This window comes from Sciurus vulgaris, assembly GCF_902686455.1.
Source record: "Sciurus vulgaris genome assembly, chromosome: 9".
In the NCBI taxonomy this organism is placed as follows: Eukaryota; Metazoa; Chordata; class Mammalia; order Rodentia; family Sciuridae; genus Sciurus; species Sciurus vulgaris.
The window spans coordinates 112,810,290-112,833,472 of NC_136469.1; the positions used below are offsets into that span (position 1 = coordinate 112,810,290).

Consider the following 23,183-nt stretch of genomic DNA (forward strand, 5'->3'; position numbering starts at 1 on the left):
TCCATAGCCCATGCATGAGAGGTATGGGTTTCAGTGTTGCTTCATCACAAAACAGAGGGGCAGGTTTGGCTGGTCATAGTTTGCCAACCCCTTATCCTAAAGACTTGAGTGGAACTCACAATTAAATTGGGGACTTCTTGTCTTTTATAAATAAGAAGCCTCAGTCACCTCTGGCCAGCTCTGGTGTGCTGTAAACCAGTCCCCAAAGAGAATTCCTGCAGAAGGTCAGGCTTCTCACCCACACGAGACTCTTCTTTACAATGCTTTATTTACTCTGGTTGTCAAATGTGAATGAATATGGACAGTAACAGGGAGGCAAACCCAGTCAGTAAAGTGGGGTGGAACAGTGGTGGCATTATAGGCTTTATTTTCTTAAGATTTTTTTGATCCTATTGGGAGTGAAAAAGAAGATGATGGAATAAGAGACTATAAAAATAACCTCACTAACTAAGGGGGAAAAAATGTATGTTCTTTTGTACCATATCAAGAAGATAATGGCCCCCTGTGGACCCACTGGTGCCCAGTGTGGCCTTCTGTCAGTTCTCTGCCCCAGCATGTGTGGATGTGTTGTTTGAGGTCTTTTCCCTAAATAATAAGCAAAGGTTTCTTTCTCTTAGAATACAAATAAAAGTATCTGAAGAGTCGGTAAATCTTCATAGAAATCAATATACAAGGGAAATTCATATATTGATTTCTAGGAGCAGAGGAGCTGTTTTTCATTTAGACAAATGTCCCAAAGAAGGAATCTGGTTTGGGGTCCTGGAAACATCGTTGTCGTTTCTGCTGGAGATGATCAGAGAACAGATTTGCTTTGCTTTCAAGTAGAGTCACAGGAGATTAATGGTCTTCCCTGAACTTGCCTCCTGCCCATTCCAATGAAATATATGTTTTATTAGCATTGTTTCAGATGACATGAAAATGGAATGTGAACTGAAGCCATTTTTTAAATGTTGTTCTGTGATAAACAGCAGGAGGAGGAAGAGAAATCCAGCCCACTGCCTAGGCATTGTTGCTTGAGGTTCTTCCCAGCTTAATCAGGAATAAGAGAGAGCATCCTCCTCACCTCATTCAGATATGTGCCCATTCTTTCAAACATGTCCCTTGATGTCTGCTCTGTGACGGGTGCATGATCAAGGCAAAAACACTCTTGCTCACACGGACTGTCCTTTCTTTGTGGGGAGAGAAAAGGAGAGAGAGTGAATAAGCAGGGTCGTTTGAGGTGGTCCTGAGAGTTGGCGTCTCAGGGGTCCAGAGGGCTCTTTTGGAGGTGGTGATGATCAGGAGTCTGCCACACAAGGATTTGGGGTGATGAGCAGCCCAGGCAGTGGGAACAGCAAGCAGAGAGGCCCCAGGGCAGGAAGAGGCCTGTGTGCTTGAGAGCCCCATGTGGATGTGGGGGGTGGGGGAGGCAGGAAGTTTGGGGGCGATTGCAGGCCAGGGGATAGCAGGGTATATAGGGAAGGGAATTTAAACAGGCCTGCAGTAGTGGATCCGAAGTCCAAAGGGACAGAGAGAGAAGAAAAGGTCTGGAGCCACCTCTCCAGGGATCCTGAACAGAGCCAGCTAATCAGGAAAGAGGGAAGCAAGTGTCCTAGACCGGAGCCTCCGCCAGCACTGGCTTTACCTAGGAGTCCTGTCTGTGACTTGCTAGCAGCTCCTGCTTTTAAGGTACTTCTTGCACGGAAACCCTCTTTCCCCTTTGGAGAGCCGTCACCCTCTCTGTTCCCAACCAGAGTCTCGAGGCGTCCACGTGTTCTGTGCGTTAGATTGGCCTTCTGGTGTGGGGGCTTTGATTTCCCACCTCTGCTGTCAGGCAGGAAGCCAGCCTGTGGCTTCACAATCCAGGTGTAATCTCCGTAACTTTATTATTTGACAATACTCTAAACTTTGACCTTGAAACAGTGACTCACTCGGCATGAGTCCCCCTCCCTTAAAAACTCACCCTAAGTTGTGTGTGTCCTTTCTCTCAGCCAGTGAAGCAAGGTTTTTTTTCTGTTTTGTTTTAATCTGTAATAACACAGATAAAAGCGGAGAATCCCTAATTCTTGCTCTCTTCAAAGATGGGCTTTAAAAAAATAGCCATTTCCTAGTTGCTTTACTCTTTTTTTCCCCTCATCAGTAGGCTGACAGGTAACGATTGTCTTCTCTCCAGTGGCATGAGAAGGTCCTTTGTTTAGAAGAATGTGCCTTGAATTTCAATAACCCTGCACCATTAGAAACCTCAGCATCACACTTAGCACATTGGAACTGCGTGCTCCTGAGTTAATAGCCGCCCTGTCGTTAGTAGGCAGGACAGGTGGAGGCAGGACAGGTGGAGGCGGGCCTGCTTGGGAAGGGGAGGCACACTTGGTCTGGGGCAGGTGTTCTGTCACCCATTGGTCTTCCGAAGGACAGACCCTTTATCCTGAATCCTCTGACTCTCACCAGGAACCAGATGGGAAATTTGCATAAATTTGGTATTCATTTCCATGCTGAGGTCCTTCACCTGCAGGGTACAGATTCTGCAGGGGTCTAAGAATGAGCGTCAGGAATTAACAAACATTTCTAGCTCTACCCTGCTTCAAAATGGTACATAAAATTGTGAGTTCATGCACATTTTTTTCTGGAGTGTTATCACCAAAAAGTTCCCTGATTCAAAACAAGTTCGGAACCTTCTGTTGGCCTGCCTTCCCTGCTCACTCCCACACAGGGAGACCACACCGCCTCCCTCACTGCAGCCTTCTCTGGATTAACTCACACGGAATCCTCACTGCTCTCTTAGGATGTGAATACCGCTGAAGAAAAAAGAGGCCAAGGGCCTGACCAGGGACAGTTAGAAAATGTCAATCACAAAGCGGAGTGGGTGAAACTGGGGGAGGAAAACAAACTGTCATGGCCTAGAGTTTTAAATTTGCCCTTGAATAACGGTGATCTTGGCTCAGAAGACCCCCTGGTAGTGGACGGCAGCATCAAAAGCACTCCTTCAGGAGAGCAGGGTGAGCACTGGTGAGCCCTGGCCTCTGCTCTCCGCTGCTCAGTCATGGAAAGCGGACCATCGTGGGTTGCCTAAGATGTGGTGACCGTGCCAGGGGACCAGGAGTGGATGGAGTGCACTTCCAGAAAGCTGCAGTAGACTGTCGTTCTGGTGTGCCGTTCTGGTGTGTTCTGGTGGTGGTTTTTTGGGAATTTCCTATTCATTTGGACTCCCAGCGAAACGTGCTGAGACGTTCTTTGGTTTCAGGCTTATGTTAGGAGAACATTGCCAGTTACTCCTGTCGTCGTTTACCCAAGGAGCAGCCACGAGAGCATGCTGACCAAGCAGCCTTGGGGCATGTGGCTGCTGTGGAATTAATCCCCAGATTAATTCCTCCCACTGGCATCTCGTACAGTGAGGAGGGAGGACACTTGTGCCTGACTCTAAATTTAGCCCCTGCGCTCTTAGAATGGCTGGTCCTGTGCAGAAGCCCGGCTTTGGACTGATGGGTTTTTTCCCAGCAAATTTATAAGGTGCTGAATTGGTGGAGCAGCAGCCACTGGCTGTGACTCTTCAGGATTTTTGAATGACATTTCAAAGATCTTTTCAAGTCTCTATCTATGGCTGGTTTTCACTTCACACTAAAATCAAGCAGTGTCTGTTAACCCCCAAAGAAGTAACTGTTCAAAGTTTGCAGTATCGTTTTTCCAAGTTCTGCCTGTGGGGGAAACACAGTGGCTACTTATCAATTGGAGTTCCTGAAATGAATCACTAGCGATGAGTCTGACTTAAAATATCCAAGACTGCAATAGTAATTTTACACACGAGGAAAAGATTGGATCCTCGGGTCTTTGAGGCGGAGTGCTCCTGGGCAGTTTTTATCATACACTTGACGTAGGCATTTTGTTAAGAGTAAGAAATTCAAAACTTTTGACTGGCATAAGTCAAAGGGTAGTCGAAGAGCTGGGCTTGGTGGCGCACGCCTGTAATCCCAGCAGCTTGGGAGGCTGAGGCAGGAGGATCATGAGTTCAAAGCCAGCCTCAGCAAAAGTGAGGCACTAAGCAACTCAGTGAGACCCTGTCTCTAAATAAAATACAAAATAGGGCTGGGGATGTGGCTCAGGGGTTGAGTGCCCCTGACCAGTACCCAGAGGAAAAAAAAAAAAGGTACTCAAAGAACATTGCCTGCTCTTCTCTATTGTGAGAGGCAAAGTACTTGAATCCTTTTCTGAAAAAAATCTGAGCACTAGGAGGCAGCTGGAGCCCCTCATCTGAGTCGGGAAACCCAAGGCTCAGAAAGGGCCAGTCCCTTGTAGAAGGTTGCACAGCCATTTGTTCAAACTGGAAACAAAATCGAGGCCTTTGGGTCCTTTGCTGCTAAGCTACATTGCCTCCAGAGATTGGCTTTGGCAAGGTGGGACCAAGGTAGTTCAGAGGGACCTGAGCTGGAGGTGACTCTGTGTCATCCTGTGGGAGATGGTGTCCAGGAAGTGGGAGGGAGGGTCACAGCTCCTTGCTGAGGTGACTGCCCCTTCACGGTTGGAGACATCCACCTGCGATGCCCGTGGCCCAGCCGAGGCCTCGTGGTTGCAGCTCATTTGCTACACGCAGGCCCCGTCACCTCATTTAACCTAATGACCCGGTGGCTCGGTGCCAGGCACCAGTGTGAGAATCCGGGCCTCAGGGGTGTAATTGCTAACATAGCATGCTGGGCACGTAGAGAGAACCCAGGAAATCTACACTGGGCAAACAAGAGAGGCAAGTTCTGTACCCAGAGGAGTGTGGCTCGTCTACTTCCTCAGCCTAAAGAGCTTCTCCTGGGAATTTCCAGCTACCTTTCCCCAACAGAAGTTCACCAAATGGCAGGAGGTTCTTATTCCTCCACCATCCCAGATTCTTTCCAAACCCATAGGCCCCGCCTGGAACATCTGTGCTTATGGACCTTCTGGGTCGGCCATTTGGGAGAAAAACCATTAGAGAGCGCTATAGGACTATACAGTGTGAGTCACCCCATCATTAGTACATCTAGGAAGACTAGACTTAAGAATCCCATAGCCTGTATCAAACCTTGTCTTCACCACATATTAGCTGTGTGACTTTGGCCAAATTGCTCAACCTCTCTGAATTTGTATCCTCTTGTGTCAGTGAGAACAGTAACATTGACTTTGTCAGGTTGCTGTTAGGAGACACCGAGAGTTGGAGCTCAATAAAAGGTAGTTACTAGATGTCTTATCATTGTCATAAGTTTTAGCACGAGCACCACAGTGATTTCCCTTTAATACTGAGATGGATACATACATATTTTATTAAAAAATTCATATACTGACTGGGAGGGTCCCGCAGCACTGCGATGGTGCTGCTGGAGAGCGAGCAGTCCCTGACGGAGCTGACCAGGCTCTTCCAGAAGTGTCGGTTGTCGGGCAGCGTGTACATCACCTTGAAGAAGTATGATGGTCGAACTAAACCCGCACCGAGGAAGGGTTCTGTGGAGGGCGTTGAGCCCTCAGACGACAAATGTCTGTTGAGAGCAACGGATGGGAGAAAGAAGATGAGCACGGTGGTGAGCTCCAAAGAAGTGAGTAAGTTTCAGATGGCGTATTCAAACCTATCGAGAGTTAACATGGATGGGCTGAAGAAGAGAGACAAAAGAGCAAGAAGAGCAAAGCAGCACGGCGAAGGGCACTGAATTCCCTGCTTTTACCAAACCACTGAACTACTATTTTTCCTTCTGTTTATAGTTTTTTCCATAGATCTAGGTTTCTGGCTCCCCCCTTGATAACTGGTTTCATGTGATATTAGCATTATTTTGGAGAGAAGAAAGGTTGCAGTGTTCGTAAGGTAGTTGTAAGAAACTAGTTTATTTCATATCTGTGGTGCATGGTTATATAGTCCTGAATTATAGTTTAAAAAAGTTTCTGTAGTCATCTCTGTGAAGAGCAACGTATCATTAAACACCTGTTTATCAGAAAAAAAAAAATTCTTAAGTGCTTCTTGTATAAATCCTCCACATTTTCCCCTCCAGATGACAATTTGGGTGTTGCGTTGTTTCAGTTTTTTTACTATGCGTGTATTAAAATACATGCTCCAGGGCTGGGTTGTGGCTCAGTGGTGGAGCACTTACTTCACATACGTGGGGCACCGGGTTCGATCCTCAGCACACATTTAAAAAATAAAATAAAGGAATTGTGTCCATCTACAACTAAAAAAAATTTTAAAAATGCATGCTCCACCTTTTTGAGGTTTTCCATTTGAGACCATATAACTGCCGCTCCGGTTCGTACACTCCCGCCACCCGCCGCCCGCCATGTAATAGCATGTCCAGGTCGTTCTGTATCGGTGTGTGCAGCTCTGGCTCACTGGTGTGCTTGGGGGGTTCACACCACAATTTCAGCCCTCAGTCCTGCAAGGCCCCGCTGGCCACAGGGCGCAGCAGAGAGCGGGTCTCCTTTCCTCCTCCTGGGCGTCTGGGGCTCCCTGCCTCCTCAGTCCATTGCGTATGCATAATGCACCCTCGCCCTGGAGCCCCTGCAAATTGGCTGTGTCGGGAAAGGAGCCATCAGCGAGGGCTCAGGGCCTTCACTAGGAATGCTGGCAGCTCGGGACAGCTCTGGGGATAGAACTCACAGCTGGCTGTCCCCAACCCGGGACTGTTCTACATCTCACTTCTGTCCTCTTGCTGCTTCTCTGTCCCCTTTCATCTACTGGCTCTCCCGCTTCCCACCTCTGCCCTTGACCTTCTGCTCTGCCTCCCTCCCTGTTGCCCTCTAAGAGAAAGCCCTGGGTGGCAGTGTTGTAGCCCTGCCAACAGAACGTCCCGAGTGCTGTGGAACAGGTAAGGCTCTGTCCCTGTCACGGTTTCTGTGTGTTTTTATTGGGAGCGGGTGGAGCTGGGACACGAAGAGAAGTCCTGTGCCAGTGTTGACTGCACACAGCTTCCTGCACTTGACTGTGATATTTTAAGCTTGATTACCTCCCCCAGTTGATATGTTGCCTCTGTAAATTCAGCTGGCATCTCTTGGCTTCATCGTAAGGTGGCTCAAAATACACTCTTCTGGGTGGAAGAGTTGAGCTAAAATAAGCACCGAAAGGCTATTAATTGCTGCAAAGTTGGGAAATAAGATGGGCTGTCGGTGCTCAGAGCTGCTGAGACTTGCCGGCTGCAGTGTGGATGCTAACGTGCTGTTTCTGCTCTGTTCCCTCATGCCTTCCTGGATTCAGAGAGAGGTAACCGCCGATTTCCCCTCCTCTCCCTCCTGGTGTCTCTGTCTGGCAAAGCTCACTGGCTTTTCTCCATGCACATCACCATCCTCAGTCCCTGCCTTTGATAGGCAGAACTTTTGTTTTGTTTTGTTTTGTTTAACCTTTTATCACCATCATTTAAAACAAGCCCAGAGTCTCGTCTAGGTCCCTAATCCTCCACTGTTTGACCTGTGTGGGGAAGGTGGTGGGCCCGTGATGTAACAGCAACCTGGTCACCCCTGCTAACAACTGACAACCCTAATCAGCTCGCTAGGGAGTAAATGTGATAGGAGTGTTCCATGTCATGCATCGTGTCATGTACGGAGGACTTCCATGCTTCTGGAAGAACTGCTCTTAGTGCTGACATTACACGCTGCTGGAGTTTCGTTGGTAAGGTTTGGCACTCATTTCAGTATCACTGTTAGCTAAAGTATTAGGAGTGTTTGGAAGCCTTCAGCTCTACCTTCAGTAGCTCGCTCACTTCAGAAAACCTCCATTTTTGCTGGAAGAAAGATGTTTGAGAAGTTTTACCTTGAAAGAGTATTATAGGTGGTGCCTGCTGGGCGTAGGGAAGAGCTGCAAAGCTGATCTCCTTTTTGCATTAGTGTCGGTCTCAGGTAAGCTCCTGGGCCGGCCGGGAGCTGGAAAATGAAGACAAGTCCTCATGGGACAGTAGCACCACTGTTAGACGCAGGCAGCTGCTTGCAGTGGACACAGCCAGAGGACTTGTCTTCATTTTCCAGCTCCCGGCCAGGGAGGACTGTGCACTCCTCACCTGAAGCAGTGGCAAGATCCACCCCAGTCAGTGGAGAGGCTATTTTTAGATATCTGCTGGTTCCTACCCTCTCTGTTTATTCAGGTTCCCTCCTGGGAAACCATTGCTCTGAATATTAACAGCAAGACTCTACAAGAGAGGGCTATGCATTCCAGTTGGCCCAAAGCACCTTGATGGGGGCAGGTGGTAGAATTTCACATCTGCTGTTTGCACCATCTGTGCACCTCGTGAATGTGCCTGAAGAGGAAGGGGGTTGAGCTTCACCAAGCAGGGGTCTGAGCTTTGTGATCAGTGATACTGCACGTGGTGCTTGTGATGTTGGGTTAAATGTAAAAGAAAACAACCCCAAAGACAGACATTCTGATTGGCCGTCTAAGATGAAATTTCTCATGCACTTTCTTCTTCCCACCCCCAAACCAAAAATTTCAAAGTATAATCAGAAAGTGAGAGCACACAGTCTTGAAGAAAGGATTGATTTTTCTGCCAGGCCTCATATCTTAGTAACCATGTGTTGGGAGAGCCCAGGGGCCCTGTAATTACACTTGAGTGGACCCACCTTCTGAATTCTTGTCAGATCCCACCCTGGGCCCTGTGCAGGTGAAGCAAAAAGGATCGAAAGCCCTTCATCTAAAAAGGCTCAAAGTTTAGCTCATTATATCTCAGGATTTCAATTCTGCAGATATTTGAACAAAATTGACAGAGGAATATTGAAATAGGCTGGAACTCATAATCTAGAGTATATGTATGTTATTATATTAACATTATTATCATGATCATTACATAATTATATGTCCTATATTGTGTACTATATTTAAGTTTATATAGGTCTTCCATGTCTGGGACAATGTTCAGATTAAATCCCTTTGCTGCCCTTTTTTCCTTATTTGTAGGAGGGACCTTTTGTCTGCCCTGGTAAGAACTCTGGTGCCTTACAGCTTCACAAAAGAGGAACCAGAAGGAAAGAGTAATTGGGTTCATCTTGGCAAGTCAGTTTAATTCAGATGACTGCAGATGTTTATTGAAACATGCTTTCTGGCTAAGGAGACAGTACTTCAAAGTGGGCTTTTCTCTTTGACTTCTTTTCCCTCTATGGTAGTGTCCACCACGTAGCAAATGCCTACCACATGCCAGACTTCACAGATTCCCTGAAGAAAAACCTGTATTCGACCTGAGCAAGTGTGAATGACATGAAAGATGTTATGAAGTGCTGGGGACATGAGGGGGACGGCCGACCGGGTGGGGCAGGGGTGGAGAAGGGGCTCAGTGCCAGTCGCATGGGCTGGCGTGTGCTGACAGACAGGGCAGCTTGTCCCAGGCGTCTCCACAAAGCAAAACTGCTCCAACCAGCAGAAGCTACAAGGAGGCAGGTTTCAGTGTCTCACTTAGGAAAAAGCAAAAACAAAAAACATATTTGGTTCACTGAGGGCCTTCCAACAACAGGACAGGCTGATTTGTTACGGAAATGAGACTTCATAGCCCTGAGATGCTCCAGGTGCCGCCTGTCAGGGCTGCTGTAGAAGGGCTTTGACAAGTTAGCCTGTGTAACAGCCAAGGAGATGAGAGGCCTCTTAAATTTTGGGGAAGAGAGGTAAACACATAAGCAAGTCCTGCTCACCCTGAGAATTGCAGGGGAGAGATCTGGGAGAGGGTCCATCTTGGCTGGATTTTACTAGAGCAATTTGAATAATGAATTGTTGATTGACTCACTCCATGAAGGTGGACCCAGCTCCTAGAGGGCAGCTTGGATGCTGCTCAGCCGAGGACAATGAAAGCAATCTTTGGTCCTTTTTCTTTGCCATTAAGAAATCTGAGGCTGTCAGAAGTGCCTTAGCACTGACATTTTTCTCCAGCAGAACCTGAGGCTGGTCCTCTGGGGGAATCGTTACCAGGGAGAACAGCAGAAGGACAAGAGCAGGAAGAGCTGGGAACACACAGGCTCAGTCATCAAATGGCTAACAGAGTTGTTTTCTGGTACTCGCTTCTGTTAGAATTTAAAAAGGAGACAGAAGCTACAGCTGCAAACCGTTCACTTCCTGGTTTATGGGTGAAAACGCCATGATTCCATTGACTGCGAGAAGCAGATGGAGTGAGACGCCATGACCGTCCTTGCTTGGACGTCTGTGGACCCCCACCTCCTCCTGGGCTTTCCCTACCCCTCGCCGCGCTCTTCCTCCATCTTCTCTTTGCATCCTCCTCCTCCTGATGCAATGAGGCTTTTATTTTTTTATTTTTTATTTTTATTTTTTGGTTCTAGGGATTGAACCCGGGGCACTTAACCACTGAGCCACATTCCCAGCACTTTTTATTTTTGATTTTGAGACAGGGTCTTGCTGAGTTGCTTAGGGTTAAGTTGCCAAGGCTGGCTTCGAAGCTGCCATCCTCCTACCTCAGCCTCCTGAGCCACTGGGATTACAGGTGGGGGCCACCACACCCAGCACAACAGGCCTTTAAATATCTTCTCCATCAGGCTCCGAGTAAGGGCCAGAATCCTGGCAGGACACAAGGTGCTGTGCAAACTGATTGTGGAGTCCAGGGCATCTCCCTGCGACCTCCCTGTGAAGCCTCCCCACAGTGCCACAGATGTATACAGAGGACAGCTGAGAGTTCTTTGAAACACTCCTGGCTTTTTTACCCTCCTGGCTTTGCTCATGCTCACTTAAATTTTCTTTGAACCATCCTTCTTACCTTGTCCTTACCCTGGCAAGGTCTACCTAAAGACACCAGCTCACATGTCACCGTCGGTCAGTAACGCCAGACAGTGGCTTCCTAGCCTGCAGCCTTGTCTGTCTGCATTTGTACCCAGTGGTGCCTGGGACCTAATAGTGTCTTAGAAGGTAATTGTGGAAGCGAATTGAATATTTTTTAAAATTTAAACCTTTAAAGCCAGGTGTGGTGGTGCACACCTGTAATCCCAGCTACTCAGGAAGCTGAGGCAGTTCAAGGCTACCAGGACAATTTAGTAGAACTGTATCTCAAAATTAGTGTGTGTGTGTATATATATATATACACACTAATCTTTGATATCATATAATTAAGTTAGAGTGTACAACCAAATGGCAGCTGTCTTAGTTTCCTTTCGCTGCTGTAACAAAACTTTCTGAAGCTTAAATGGTTTAAAGCAACACAGATTTATTCTTTTACAGTTCTAGAGGTCAGAAGTCTAAAATGGTGGGTGTGGAGTCTAAAATGGGTCTTTTAGGCTAAAACTCAGCATCGGCAGGCTCTGTTCCCTCTAGAGACTCTAGAGGAAGATCGTTTTCCTTGACTTTTCCTGCTGTACTTGACTTGCCCCTGCTCCTGTTCTCTCACGTCTAGGGCCAGTACCCTCCTTTCCCTTGTGATTTCATGAGGCCACCCAAAGAATGCAGGGTAACATTTCTGTCTCCAGAGCCTTCATTTAATACATCTGCAAGGGCCCTTCTCACAAATTCCAGGGTTGAGGACAAGAACATCTTTGGGAGAGAAGAGGAGTCATGATCAGGTCTGCCTCAGCAGTGTTTTTCAGAAGGCAGATGCTGAAAGAACTTCAAGAACAACAGTGAAGTGGCATCTGGAATTCGTTCTCAGTAACAGATTCTATTGCTGGGTGTTCCATTGTACACAGAGGAAGTCACTCAGTGTGTCCAAGCCCCCAGTCCAAGGGAAAGGCTTCGCTGCCTCTACAGACCTCAATATTTGGGACTGACACTATTTTAGTGTAACTCAAATTATGTCCCATGGAAGATTTGCAAACATCTTGAGGAGAAAGTTCTTTCTCCCCGAGAAGCAGATGCAGCCTCTGAAGAGTTAGTTGCTAGTCTCACCCAGCATCATGGACCACGGACTTCTGCCTCCTTCCTGTCAGTCTGGCACCTGAGAGCAAACAGAAGGAGATGAGGCTGTAAAAAACATGCGAGAATTCCTCCAAAGCAAGCCTGAGGTGCTCAGTTTCTCCTGTAGGGAAATGTGGGCTCCACGTGGTCACCCTTAAGTCATTCATCACCTTCCCCTGAGCCAAAGGAAAATGAAGATTAATAATGGTAATCTTATAAATTATGCCTCAGGGGTTACATTTGAAAGAACAGAGGGCACAAAGCTGACATTTGATAGGAATGATCTGCTGCTTATCCACTGGGGCGTGTTCCAGTCGCTGGGATCATCACCCTTGGGCCTGCCAGCAGTCACAGGGAGAGTACTGGACCTTGGAAGCTGATATCAGAATGGCAGTGTCAGGGAGGGACCTTAGCAATCAAGTTTTTCACCCTGTGCCCTGAGTTCGCAGATTGCATATCCTTTACCCAAGATGCTTGGAAACCGGAGGTGTTTCAGATTTTGGAATATTCGCATGTGCACTATAAGATAACTTAGGGATGGGACCCATCTCCAAACACGAAATTTATTTGTTTCACATACACCTGGCACACATAACCTGAAGGTAATTTCATACAACATTTTTATAAAATTTTCTTTTTAGTTGTCCGATGAACCCTTATTTTATTTGTTTGTTTATATGCAATGCCAAGGATTGAACCCAGGGCATCACACATGCCAGGCAAGTGCTCACCCCTGAGCCACAACCCCAGCCCCACACAATACTTGTAACAATGTTCTACATGAAGCAAAGTTCGTTGTATGGAGTCTTCCACTTGTGGCATCCTGGCAGTTTGGGATTTGGGGTTTGGATTTTCTGATTAGAGGTGCTCAACCTATTTAGCTAAGGGGAACCAGGAATGAACTGGAAGTGGAGCTGCCGGTTGATCCACTGGCCTGGCTGTTCTCTGCTGTCTCTTAGAGAGGACAGACACAGTGGAGACCTGTACAGTCACTGCAAGAGATAGGATATAATAAGCCCTTAGCCTCTGTGGTACGGAAGTACTTACCGTGCGCATTTAGTCACAAGCAGGGCCGGAGGGCCAGGCAGATCTCAGAGGTGGCCATGCTGACAGGCGTGCTCTGGATAGTCTAGGGAGGGCCGGTGGTCCCCAGGAAATGGATGTTACCACAGTGCTTGGACACGGAGACCCATTTTTTCTGGAGCAGAGGGAGAGCTCCTCAGTTAGAGGAACAGTGGTAAGGCAGATTTTACAACTCTTAGAATCCAAAGAGCTTTGGACTTTCCAAGGGTGACCACAGGAAGCTTCAGAGAGATTTGACCTCAGGCAAATGGCAGCTGATCATGGAAGTTTAAAGGGCAAGGCTTGTGTGTTGAGACCTGGCGTGTGCTCCATCATGACAAGAGGAACGAGAGTAGCAAGAGGGAAGAGAACCCCAAACTAGGCTTCCCTGGAGCGCGGTCTGCAAGAGTACATCGTTTCTCTTTATGTAATACGTTGCTTCAGTGGTGGGCGAGAGGAGGATGGAAGGCATTCCTGGCCCACACCACCCCTCCACCTGCCGTCAGGGAACCCATTCATACCTTGGGCTCAGTCTAGCTCCCCCTTGGGAAGTAGGATGGAGAAGCAGGCTCTGTGCCCCAGGGAAGGGGCCCTCCATCAGCAGACGGTACTACTGCCTGGCCTTGCCACGTACTGGGGAGGAGTAAGGCACAAATCATCTTCGGGGAGCTTCAAGGAGTTGTGAGGAGACACACCAGGTACACTGGGTACCCAGGGTGGGTGCAGTGTGTTAGGGAGCCGTGGGGAACAGGGAGCGGCAGAGGCAGCGGGGAAGACAGCACAGGGATGAGAGGACCTGCCTGGAGCGATGAGCTGAGCACACAGGGCTGGGAGGGCAGGAAGCTCAGACCCCCGGCTGCACCACAGGCCCCACACAGTTGGCATGGAGGAGAAAGGGCAGGAAGTCTGGTTCTAGTGTGGAGGACACCACCTGAGAGCCACCATGAGGAAGCCGGAGAAGGTGGGGGCAGATGTTGAGGCCAGGCATGGACTGGCTGGGCTTAAAGCGTCTGTGTGACAGCCAGGTCAAGATGCCCTGACCTCGAGCCCAGGGACAGGAAGCTCCACGGCAGGGCTGCCCGCCCAACAAGGCCAGGGGACACTTCTCATGCCAGACAGTCTGGCTCACCAGCTCTCCCTCATGGAGCCCACATTTTTTCTGGCCACACCCCAGTGGTCGATCTCCATGCCTGCCCCCCAAGGAAACCTCAGCCATCCTGGGGACAGGCTGTGTCCTGGTCTGCGAGGCTACCAGAGCATTTTTAAATAATGAGGATCCGCGGCACCCTGGCTGAGCATCACCCGCACGTCAGTCACTGGGATCCATGACCGCAGGGGTACAGCGGGCGTTGATTTTCCATAAACACTTTTGACTTTGAAGGCCGCTGTCCTCCAGTACTAACAGCAAGAAATTTAGATGCATCCCATAGCCCTTTGGAAACCCAGTCATGTCACAGCCGCTGTCTTTTATTATCAGTAAAACAAATGCTAAAACCCAGCAGGCGCCGCTTGCTCCCCGCAGCGTCTGAGCTCAGGCTGTAGGACAGCAGTGTGATGGGATGCAGCTGCGTCGCCCTGAGAGGAGCTGGAGGAGCGTCTAGTGGCCGGGGTACCTTTGGTAGGCTCTCAGCCCACCGTGTCTCCGTGCCAGCCTGCCCTCCCATGCCCATCAGCGTTCTCGGGCCGCTGTGGGTCTGGCGGTTCTCTGTGCTCGTGTCTCCACAGCAGAGCCTGTTGTTCGGCGTCTGCGGCACCCGGTGTCTGTCCCCATGTCACTCATGCAGTTCATGCTCTTCCAAGCCTGTGTGGTGTCCTGTCATTGTGACATTTGTGATCATGTAGATAGACAGACTCTGCAAAACTCAGCATTTGTCCAGGGTTGTTAGCTATTCTGGGGGTGCAAGAGACTGGATTTGGGGGACCCTGTAGTTACAGTGCTTAGAAATTCCTAATGTCCACCAAACTGTGCTTCTGTTTTCTGTAACCGTTGATATTTTGTTGTTTTTTTTAAATCATTGCATACACTGTTTACCACTGACACGCTCGCTGCTAGCTCCTTTAACATTCATAACTAGCATACGTGTTAGTAAAAGCTTCCTTTTTCTAATGTACTTTTTTTTTTTTTTTGCACAGGGATTTTGCTTATGTAGCAAGAGATAAAGATACCAGAATTTTGAAATGTCATGTATTTCGATGTGACACACCAGCAAAAGCCATCGCCACAAGTCTCCACGAAATTTGTTCCAAGGTAAGGTGGGTTAGGGCACAGCAGTCCACCTCTCTCTCCTCACCCTTGAGCAGGCAAAGGGGTGTGGAAGGGCAGGACAGGGGACCTGTACATCAGACTCGGGGACGAAGGGGCCAGCTTGCTCAGCCCATCCCATTAAGCCACAGCCGTCCTTCAGAATCCACAGAGCATCTGTAACTACCTCAGCAGACATCAAAGTTCTCACATGCCAAGTTCTGTATATAAGATGGTATAGTATTAGCCTGTAACCTGTGTACATCTTCCCAGGAACTTTAAAGTATTTCTAGATCCAGTATTTTACTAAATACAAGATAAATGCTTTGTAAATGGTTGTTAGACTATTGTTATTGTGTTCAGTACAGATGTAGCCATTATGGGCTTAACTGCACACACACGTCAGCTCCTCCCTGACATTTATAGTCCCTGGTCGCTAGAATCCACAGACCCAGAACTCACACAGAAGGAGGGCTGTCTGTCACCTATAGGCCAGGTGTTGATCCAGGTGGTGCTAACTACAAAACGAGGAGAAGCGTAGCTCTTCCCACCGGCTGGTGGCATATCTAGATAACTTAGGTTGGCCAAGTAATGGCAGGTGCAGGAAGATCTCCCAGGGGCAGGGCCACCTGCTCCAAGAGGGAAAGGACCAGAAGAATGGAGGATGGTGAAACACTGACCGGTGACGGCTCGCAGGCAGCGGGGGCTTGCCACGAACACACTCTTCACAGTGACACAGCAGCTCCCGGAGGCTCACCGTCCACCGTGCAGGTCTGCAGCCACTGTCCACACTGATCAGGATCCAGCTTCCTGGACCACAGTCTCAAAGTCTCAGAATGAGATCAGGAACCCGGCCCCACCAGTCCAGCCTCTCCTCCTTCCTGCCGCCAGCACGGCATTCCCCACGGGGACTCCCCTCTGCCCGCTGCTGCCATGCACTTCTGGGGAGGAATCTCTTATTTCTCAGGAGACTGCTCCACTGTTAAGCAGCTGTGGTTGTGTTGACCTGAAATCTTCCTCCCTAGAACCTCCAAGGACTCGGCACCTGCAGTGTGCGTCCTGTGGTGTACCATGGCCACCACAGGCCCCTCATGTCCTCTGCTGGCACATGCTGGTGGGTCGCAGTTTTCCACGAAGGAGCCACCTGAGAGCAGGTGGCTTCTCTGCCCTTTGACCTCCAAGGCCCTCCAAGGGTCCTTGGTGAGATTCAAACCCAGCCTGCTGTCGGTTTGTGCAGTGACAGGACTGGAGCGAGGCTGAAGCATTTGCAGTATGTCGCACACTTCGCAGCTTAACTTTTCCTCATCCCAGCAGACACAGTGGGATGTTGTTTCCATGCCAGGTGCCAATGCAGGCACTGGGGAGATGGCAGTGTCCCGACAGGAAAGCCCCTTGCCCTGTGCAGCTTGCATCCTAGCGTAAAGCCCTCAGAACCAGCCTGGCGGAGCACGGCTGGATGCTCGACCTCACAGCTGGCCACTCCTGCCCGCCATCCCGGGCTCGCGTCTGGGGACCCAGGCCCAGTGGAGCTCTGGGGTGAATGGCCTTCATTATCCCTAAAGTGGCAAGCATGGCCTGGGAAGAGTCACTTTGGGGTCACTAAAGGTGGACTTCTTTCAGTACTTAAACCCATGGCCCCATGAAGCTGGCGAGGAACAGGAATGGAAAGCGATGACACTTGAGCACAGCGGACATCATGTCCCTAACAGAAGAGAGAGAGTTTAGAAGGACCTGAGATAGCAGCTGACATTTCTGAGCCCACTGAGTGTTTGACGCCCTGGCTCCTTTAATCCTCAGAACTGCCCTGTGACAGTGGTCATTCCCACACATGATCAAGGAGATGAGACACAAGGCCACACAGCTAGTAAGTGGCAGAGGTGGGATTTGAACCCACATATTTTGTCTCCAGAACCCTGAGAAAATTATCTGAAAGTGGGTGTGTAGAAGGACCAGGGAAGCCCCACCGTGCTGGGTTCCACGGACAACTGGGCCAGCAGGTCCAGGCCCGGCCATAGATACTGAGTGATTTTCAGCAAAACTGGGAACCAAGTGAATGGAAAAGGTAAATTCCAAGCAATCAGGAGACCATTACTCTGAGGAACAGTTCATCTGTTTTCCCAGAGAAAATGAGCACAATTCCCAAATGAAAAACAGCCCAGAGTAAGGGGCCAGAAAACCAGGCAAAAGGTTCAACCTGATTTAACTTGGAAGTGAAATCAACTCAGGTACTTTACGGCTATACTCACTGAAGGCGTGGGGCCCGTCCCCACCAACCAGAGCTGTGTTTGCACTTCATCTTTAGATTATGGCTGAACGGAAGAATGCCAAAGCCCTGGCCTGCAGCTCCTCACAGGAGAGGACCAGTGTGAATCCCGAAGTCCCTTTGCAAGGTAGGCCATTGGCATCTCCCCTTCATCACGGCACTGTCCATCATGGCGGGAACTGAAGGGTCTCAGGTGGTTCTCCATTATCTCAAGTTTCCTGTAAAAGCATATACAACTCAAAAAACATGAGTCAAGCATGTACTTTGGGTCCTACAGGAGCACAGACTTATTTCATGTCACTAGAATTACCAAAGGGTGGTTGGCTTTGTTGCTACTGGACAAAGTTAAAGAATATTGTTTCTATAACTCATGTACACTATGGGGTAGGGACTAATTTTAAAATATGCATGATGTTATTTTGGGGGCTCTTCAATTATTTTTCCCTAGCACACATCAGAGAGACAGCTTGGTACACAAGCTCCTGTCTTTAAACTCTTTCCTGCCTTGAAATGAAAATTTAATAGGATTTTGACTGACAGAGGTAAAGGGCTGGGAAATTGAGCAAAAGACTAAAGCTAATTTAACTTGGAAGTTAGGGGCAGAAATGCTATTTTGATAGAACATTCAGAACCAGGACATAATGGCACAGGTGGTGTTCTGGGGATTTCAGGTCCCAGGTGATGACTATTTTTCACTTATGTGTGGGGACCACTAAGAAAAATGGGTTGCTTTTGTTCCCTGTAGTAGATTTCCCAACACCAAAGACAGAGCTGGTCCAGAAGTTCCACGTGCAGTACTTGGGAATGTTACCTGTCGACAGACCAGTCGGTATGTTGACCCTTTATTGCCTTTCCCCTTAGGAGGTGTTCAGGAGCTTGTGGGAGGTACTCACACCCCCATGAGGTGTGGCTGCGTGGGGAAGCAGGTGGGCAGCTCTTCAAAAGCTTAAACCGTTAACATTTGACCCAGCGGCTCCGCCTGCACAAACACCCAAGAGAAATGGAAACATCTGTCCACAGAAAAATTTGCACACCAGTATTCACAGCAACATTATTCATAATAATATATAAGTAGAAACAATCCAAATGTTCATCAACTGACACGGACAGGATGCTTCCATATAATGAAATTTTAGTTGGCAATAAAAAGGAACAAAGTACTGAAACATGGACGTAGGTAAGCCTTGAAAATATTAGCCAATCACGGAACACCACCTACTGCACGATTCCATTTATAGAAAATATGCAGAATAGGTGAATCTCTAGAGATGGAAAGCTAGTAAGTAGCTCCTAAAGGGTACAGGATTTCTTTTTGGGATGATGAAAATGTTCCACAATTGATTGTGATAATGACTGCACTCTAAATGTACTGAAAACCATTGACTTACACACTTCCTGGGTGTGAATTCTGTGCGAGGTCACAGTAATGTTCTTATCCTACTTCCAGGCCTCCAGCAGCCCATAGGAACACCCAGCGAAAGACCCCTTTCACTAGCCTGCACCACTCATGGTCTAGGGACCGTAAGACTTGGCCTTGGTTAAGTGTCTTGTGAGATGAAAGAAGCTCAGGGACTCTGGCCAGTGCTGGCTTTTTCCAGGTCCCCTCCCAAGGCCCTGCTGGCATAGAGACAGGATTACTGAGTACTGTTTCCACCCCTGGGCTGGAGAATCTGGAGAGAGATGGGAGTGCCATGGTCTCATTGGACAGAACACCCCATGCTAGATTTCTGGAGGGGCTCATAAGCCTCCTTCCTGTTGGAAAAGCTGGCATTTTATTTTGAACAATCATGAGGATAAAGTGATGAAGTGTCTTGTCTTCTGGAACCACACACACACAAAAAAAAAAATCCATAGATTGATTGGGGTACAGCTAATACTGGGCAATTGGGCCCACATTGGAGAGTGATAAACAACTTGAAGAATTTTTCAATTATCTTTTCTATCCACAGGAATGGATACCCTGAATAGTGCCATAGAAAGTCTGATGAGCTCATCTAACAAGGAGGATTGGCCATCTGTGAACATGAATGTGGCCGATGCAACAGTGACGGTCATCAGTGAAAAGGTGAGGTCCTAGAGGACCTTGGCCTTCGTGGGCCACAGTGAGGCTTTTACTACGGTCTCCATGAAACCCAGAAACAGAGCCAGTGCTTGACCTCTTGGGAGTCGAGCCTGCTTGGAATTAAAATGGGCTGCATTTGTAAAAGGTTTTGGCCCTCGTCCTGGTCTGAATCTGTGCGTTCCTCTGCTTTCCTCTTTTGTCCTGGTGCTTCTGATTCTGTTTTCCTCATTTGCCCAAGAGATTGGAATCATTTGCTCAAAGTGATTGAGTGACACTAGCTAGAGCTCACTCAGGTTTCTGGCTAGACAGGACTCCAGGGTTGAATGGACCATGCAGGCTGGGGTTGGGCACAGAGGATGTTTCTGTTAGGCAAGTCCTGGTGGCCTGTTATGGCAGCAGGAAGAGGGGTCATCAATCATCTTGACAGCAGCCAGCATTAGCCTCAGCCCACATTACCCCACTCTTTTTGAGGGAACTGAAGAACAGAGAGAGAGAAACTGGCCCTTCCTCACGCCGTTGCAAGTACGGGACCAGGCAGTCCGGCTCCAGGCCCTCTACCAATTTTTTGATTCTGCCTTGTGAAGACATGTCAGGGAAAGCCCTCAGGTCATCAGCCTGCTCTTCTGTCCACCAGCAGCTCACATTCAAGCCCTGTGTGATCTTGTCCCCACTACCTGTTCTACCCCAGCACAGACCACTGGCCTCCTTGCTCCCGGCTCCAGCCATACATCCTCCTCTTCCCTCAGACCTTCCCACTTGCTCCCCCCATGGCTGGCTTCTCACTCTTCCAGCCCAGCTCAACAGTCACCTCCCAGGATGGGCTGCCTCCTAGTGGTACCTGCCCCACCAGGCTCTTCTCCTGCACCATGTGGCTGTCTTCAAGGAAGTCAGCATAATGAGGCAAGATATTTGATCTGAAAGGTACCATCCAGATGAGTTTACTAGCTCAAAGGTTACATGTGATCATTGCAAAGGCTCAGCCTTCATAACCTCAAGGTTGGATTCCAGGCATTTCTTTATAAGCTGCTTCAGGTGGATGCCAGTTTGTAGAAAGGGAAAAAAACGATGTGACAAAAAATGAATTTAAAAAAATATATATGAAAAATTCATTGACTTGGCAACTTTTCATTTCACGTGGTTTTAGATAAAAATGTGATTCAGTGTGCTGTTTTGCTAAGGGAGAGGGACCAGATGGGGAGAGATGTGGTGAATCCTTTGGTCCCGGTGCCCTGTGGGTTTACCTGGGCAAGCAGGCGGTAAGCCCCTGGTGTCCATGTTGGGCAAAGTATAGGAAGTATGTGTGACTTTGTTCCTTGCCAAGTGAACTCACAGACTCAGGGTCTAGTGGGTAGAGAATGGGACATTTCCACATCAGTGTAGTTCAAATCAGCTGAACTGCCAGGAGGAGGTACTACAGCACGGAAGGCACTGTTTCATCTTCTGGAAAGACCCAAGTCCTTTCTGAAGTCAACCTGGCCAGGTCCTGTGTGCTGGCTCCTGTGATCTGTTGAAGATATAAAGATTGAGGTGACTGCTGCCTCGTTTCCCAGAGAGGGCAGGATGTTAACCAGCGTCTCTTGCAGAATGAAGAGGAGACCCTGGTGGAGTGCCGGGTGCGATTCCTGTCCTTCATGGGTGTCGGGAAGGACGTCCACACGTTCGCCTTCATCATGGACACTGGGAACCAGCGCTTCGAGTGCCACGTGTTCTGGTGTGAGCCCAACGCGGGTAACGTGTCGGAGGCCGTCCAGGCTGCCTGCATGGTGAGCGCCGTTGACCTGGCGGGTCGCCCGGTCCTGCGCCCCTGCTTTTGTTTTATATGTGATAAATTGGAGCAGAATCACTCATGTAAAAGAAATCAGACTTCTGAAGCCCTGCCCCGCTCTCTGTCACTCTGGTTCCTGTGGGCAGAACCAGTTAAGACAAGCGGGCTGCATCTCGAGAGCCAGGCGGAGTGGGAAGACAGCCCCGCTCTGTAGAGGTCCCAGGAACCTTGGGAAGGATGATCTTACCAACTGCAGATTTGAGGATCTCGAATTAAGTATGTGGTCAGGAAACCCGGTCACGTGTGAGTTGTTACTTTTTACATTCAACTCGGTGCTCTAAAGTAAAATGCACCAAGTGATTCTTATTTCAAGTAGTTGGTTTAAGTGAATCGTTCTCCTTGCAACACCCTGTCAGGCGGCTGTTGGCTCAGAGAAGCTGGAGTGAGGTCTGGGCACAGCCCGGGGTCTGCCCTGCACTGCTGGGTAGCATAGCCAGGGTGCTTTTCACCATGTATGTAGTTTGAATCAAAAATACTTCATTGTTCATTGAACAAATATCCGTGGAGCACCCATTATGGATGGACACTGAAAGATCGTAATAAAAGTGACGGAGCTATATAACATAGGCCCTAAACCTGAAGTCCATGGTGCAGTCCTACAGTGGCAGTTTGGGTGCTGGGACCCAGTGGAGGTGACAGGGCTGTGGCACGAGGGGCCTGTGGTGTCAGGCCAGAGTTCGCTTTTCTCTAGCAAAGATGGTGAGACAAAGGAGCGAGTTGACTATTCAGGTGTTAGAATACTCCTCCAGCAAAGACAGGCAAGAGCACGGAGGATGGGTCGAAGGGATAGGCCGAGAGGAGCAGTCACCTGGGAGGCCATCAGCCAGTCCACGGGAGGCGAGGAGGGGCTGAGCCAGAGAGCAACAATGGGAGGGCACAGGGGCCAGTGGCCTGAGAGACGTGGTGGACAGCTGCTGGCCCAGGAGAGGGAGGCTGGGCTGGAGGCCTCTGTGCCGCATTAATTCAACCCAGCGTTCCTGGGCAAGACTCTGGGACGCTCGGGCCTGACTCAGTGTGACCCCTGCATCCTGGAGCTCAGATGTGGTGCAGGAGATTCCTAAAACAAAGCTGTGCTTAGTGCAGAAAGGGCTGTAAATAAGATATGAGAGCGCACTGGATTGAGAATGAGCCGGAGGAGGAGGGGGAAGCCCAACCTCAGGTAGCTCAGAGGTAACACTGACGGTTTGCTGGTTGGTTGGTTGTAGTATGGGACAGCCTGCACACTTTTCACAGGCTAAGGGCTGTGGCCCGCGAAGCTGGACTGAAGTGGGGTCACACACTACGTTGCATGGTCCCCTAAGGTCATAATGGGGCTGAAGAATTCCTATCACCTGCAGTGTGTTTGTGTTTTAAGCTAAGTGTTGTTAACAAAAGGTTAAAAACGTTTTTAAAACTAAGTAAAAAAGTGAAACTCTAAGATTGATTCATTATTAAAGAAAAAAATGCTTAATAAATGTAGTGTAGCCTAAGTGTAGCGTGTTGGTAGCTCTACAGTGTGCGTAGCAATGTCTAGGGCCTTCACATTCACTTGCTACTCAGTGACAACCAGGGCAACGTCTAGTCCTGCAGGTCCCATTTTCTCTTTTACAGTGCATTTTTACTGTACCCTGTGTTTACATATACAAATACCATTGTGTGACAGTGGCCTTCAGCACTCTCTCAGTACAGTCACACGCCGTTCCGGTTCACAGCCCAGGAGCAGTAGGCTGTGCTGTACAGCCTGGGTGTGTAGGCCATGCCACCTGGGTTTGTGCCAGTACACTGTGAGGTTTGCACGAGGATGAAATCTCCCAACAGCAAATTTCTCAATGTGTCCCTGTCATTAAGTAACATGTGATAGTTGTTAGGGCTCAATCTCAACAGGAAATGGTGATCGATGAGGACCTAGAGGCACTTAGCCTCCTAGTTGGTCAGAGACCCTTGAGACAAACCAGAAGGTGCTAAGAACCA

The 23,183-nt window shown here is 48.8% G+C and overlaps 1 protein-coding gene across 13 annotated transcripts in view; it reads left to right on the top strand.

The window, feature by feature from the left end:
- Nucleotides 1-23,183, top strand: part of APBB2 (amyloid beta precursor protein binding family B member 2) — a 346,284-nt gene that overhangs the window by 317,231 nt on the left and 5,870 nt on the right. For 10 of the 13 annotated variants that reach the window (XM_079152829.1, XM_079152827.1, XM_079152828.1 and 7 more), the window contains 5 exons: nt 14,975-15,089; nt 17,386-17,473; nt 18,092-18,175; nt 19,296-19,411; nt 20,992-21,171. In XM_079152829.1, coding sequence (XP_079008955.1) covers nt 14,975-15,089; nt 17,386-17,473; nt 18,092-18,175; nt 19,296-19,411; nt 20,992-21,171 — 583 coding nt within the window. Of the gene's footprint in view, nt 1-6,329; nt 7,178-14,974; nt 15,090-17,385; nt 17,474-18,091; nt 18,176-19,295; nt 19,412-20,991; nt 21,172-23,183 lie in introns of those variants that run through there. The other 3 variants (XM_079152833.1, XM_079152824.1, XM_079152825.1) reach the window with 2 other exon arrangements.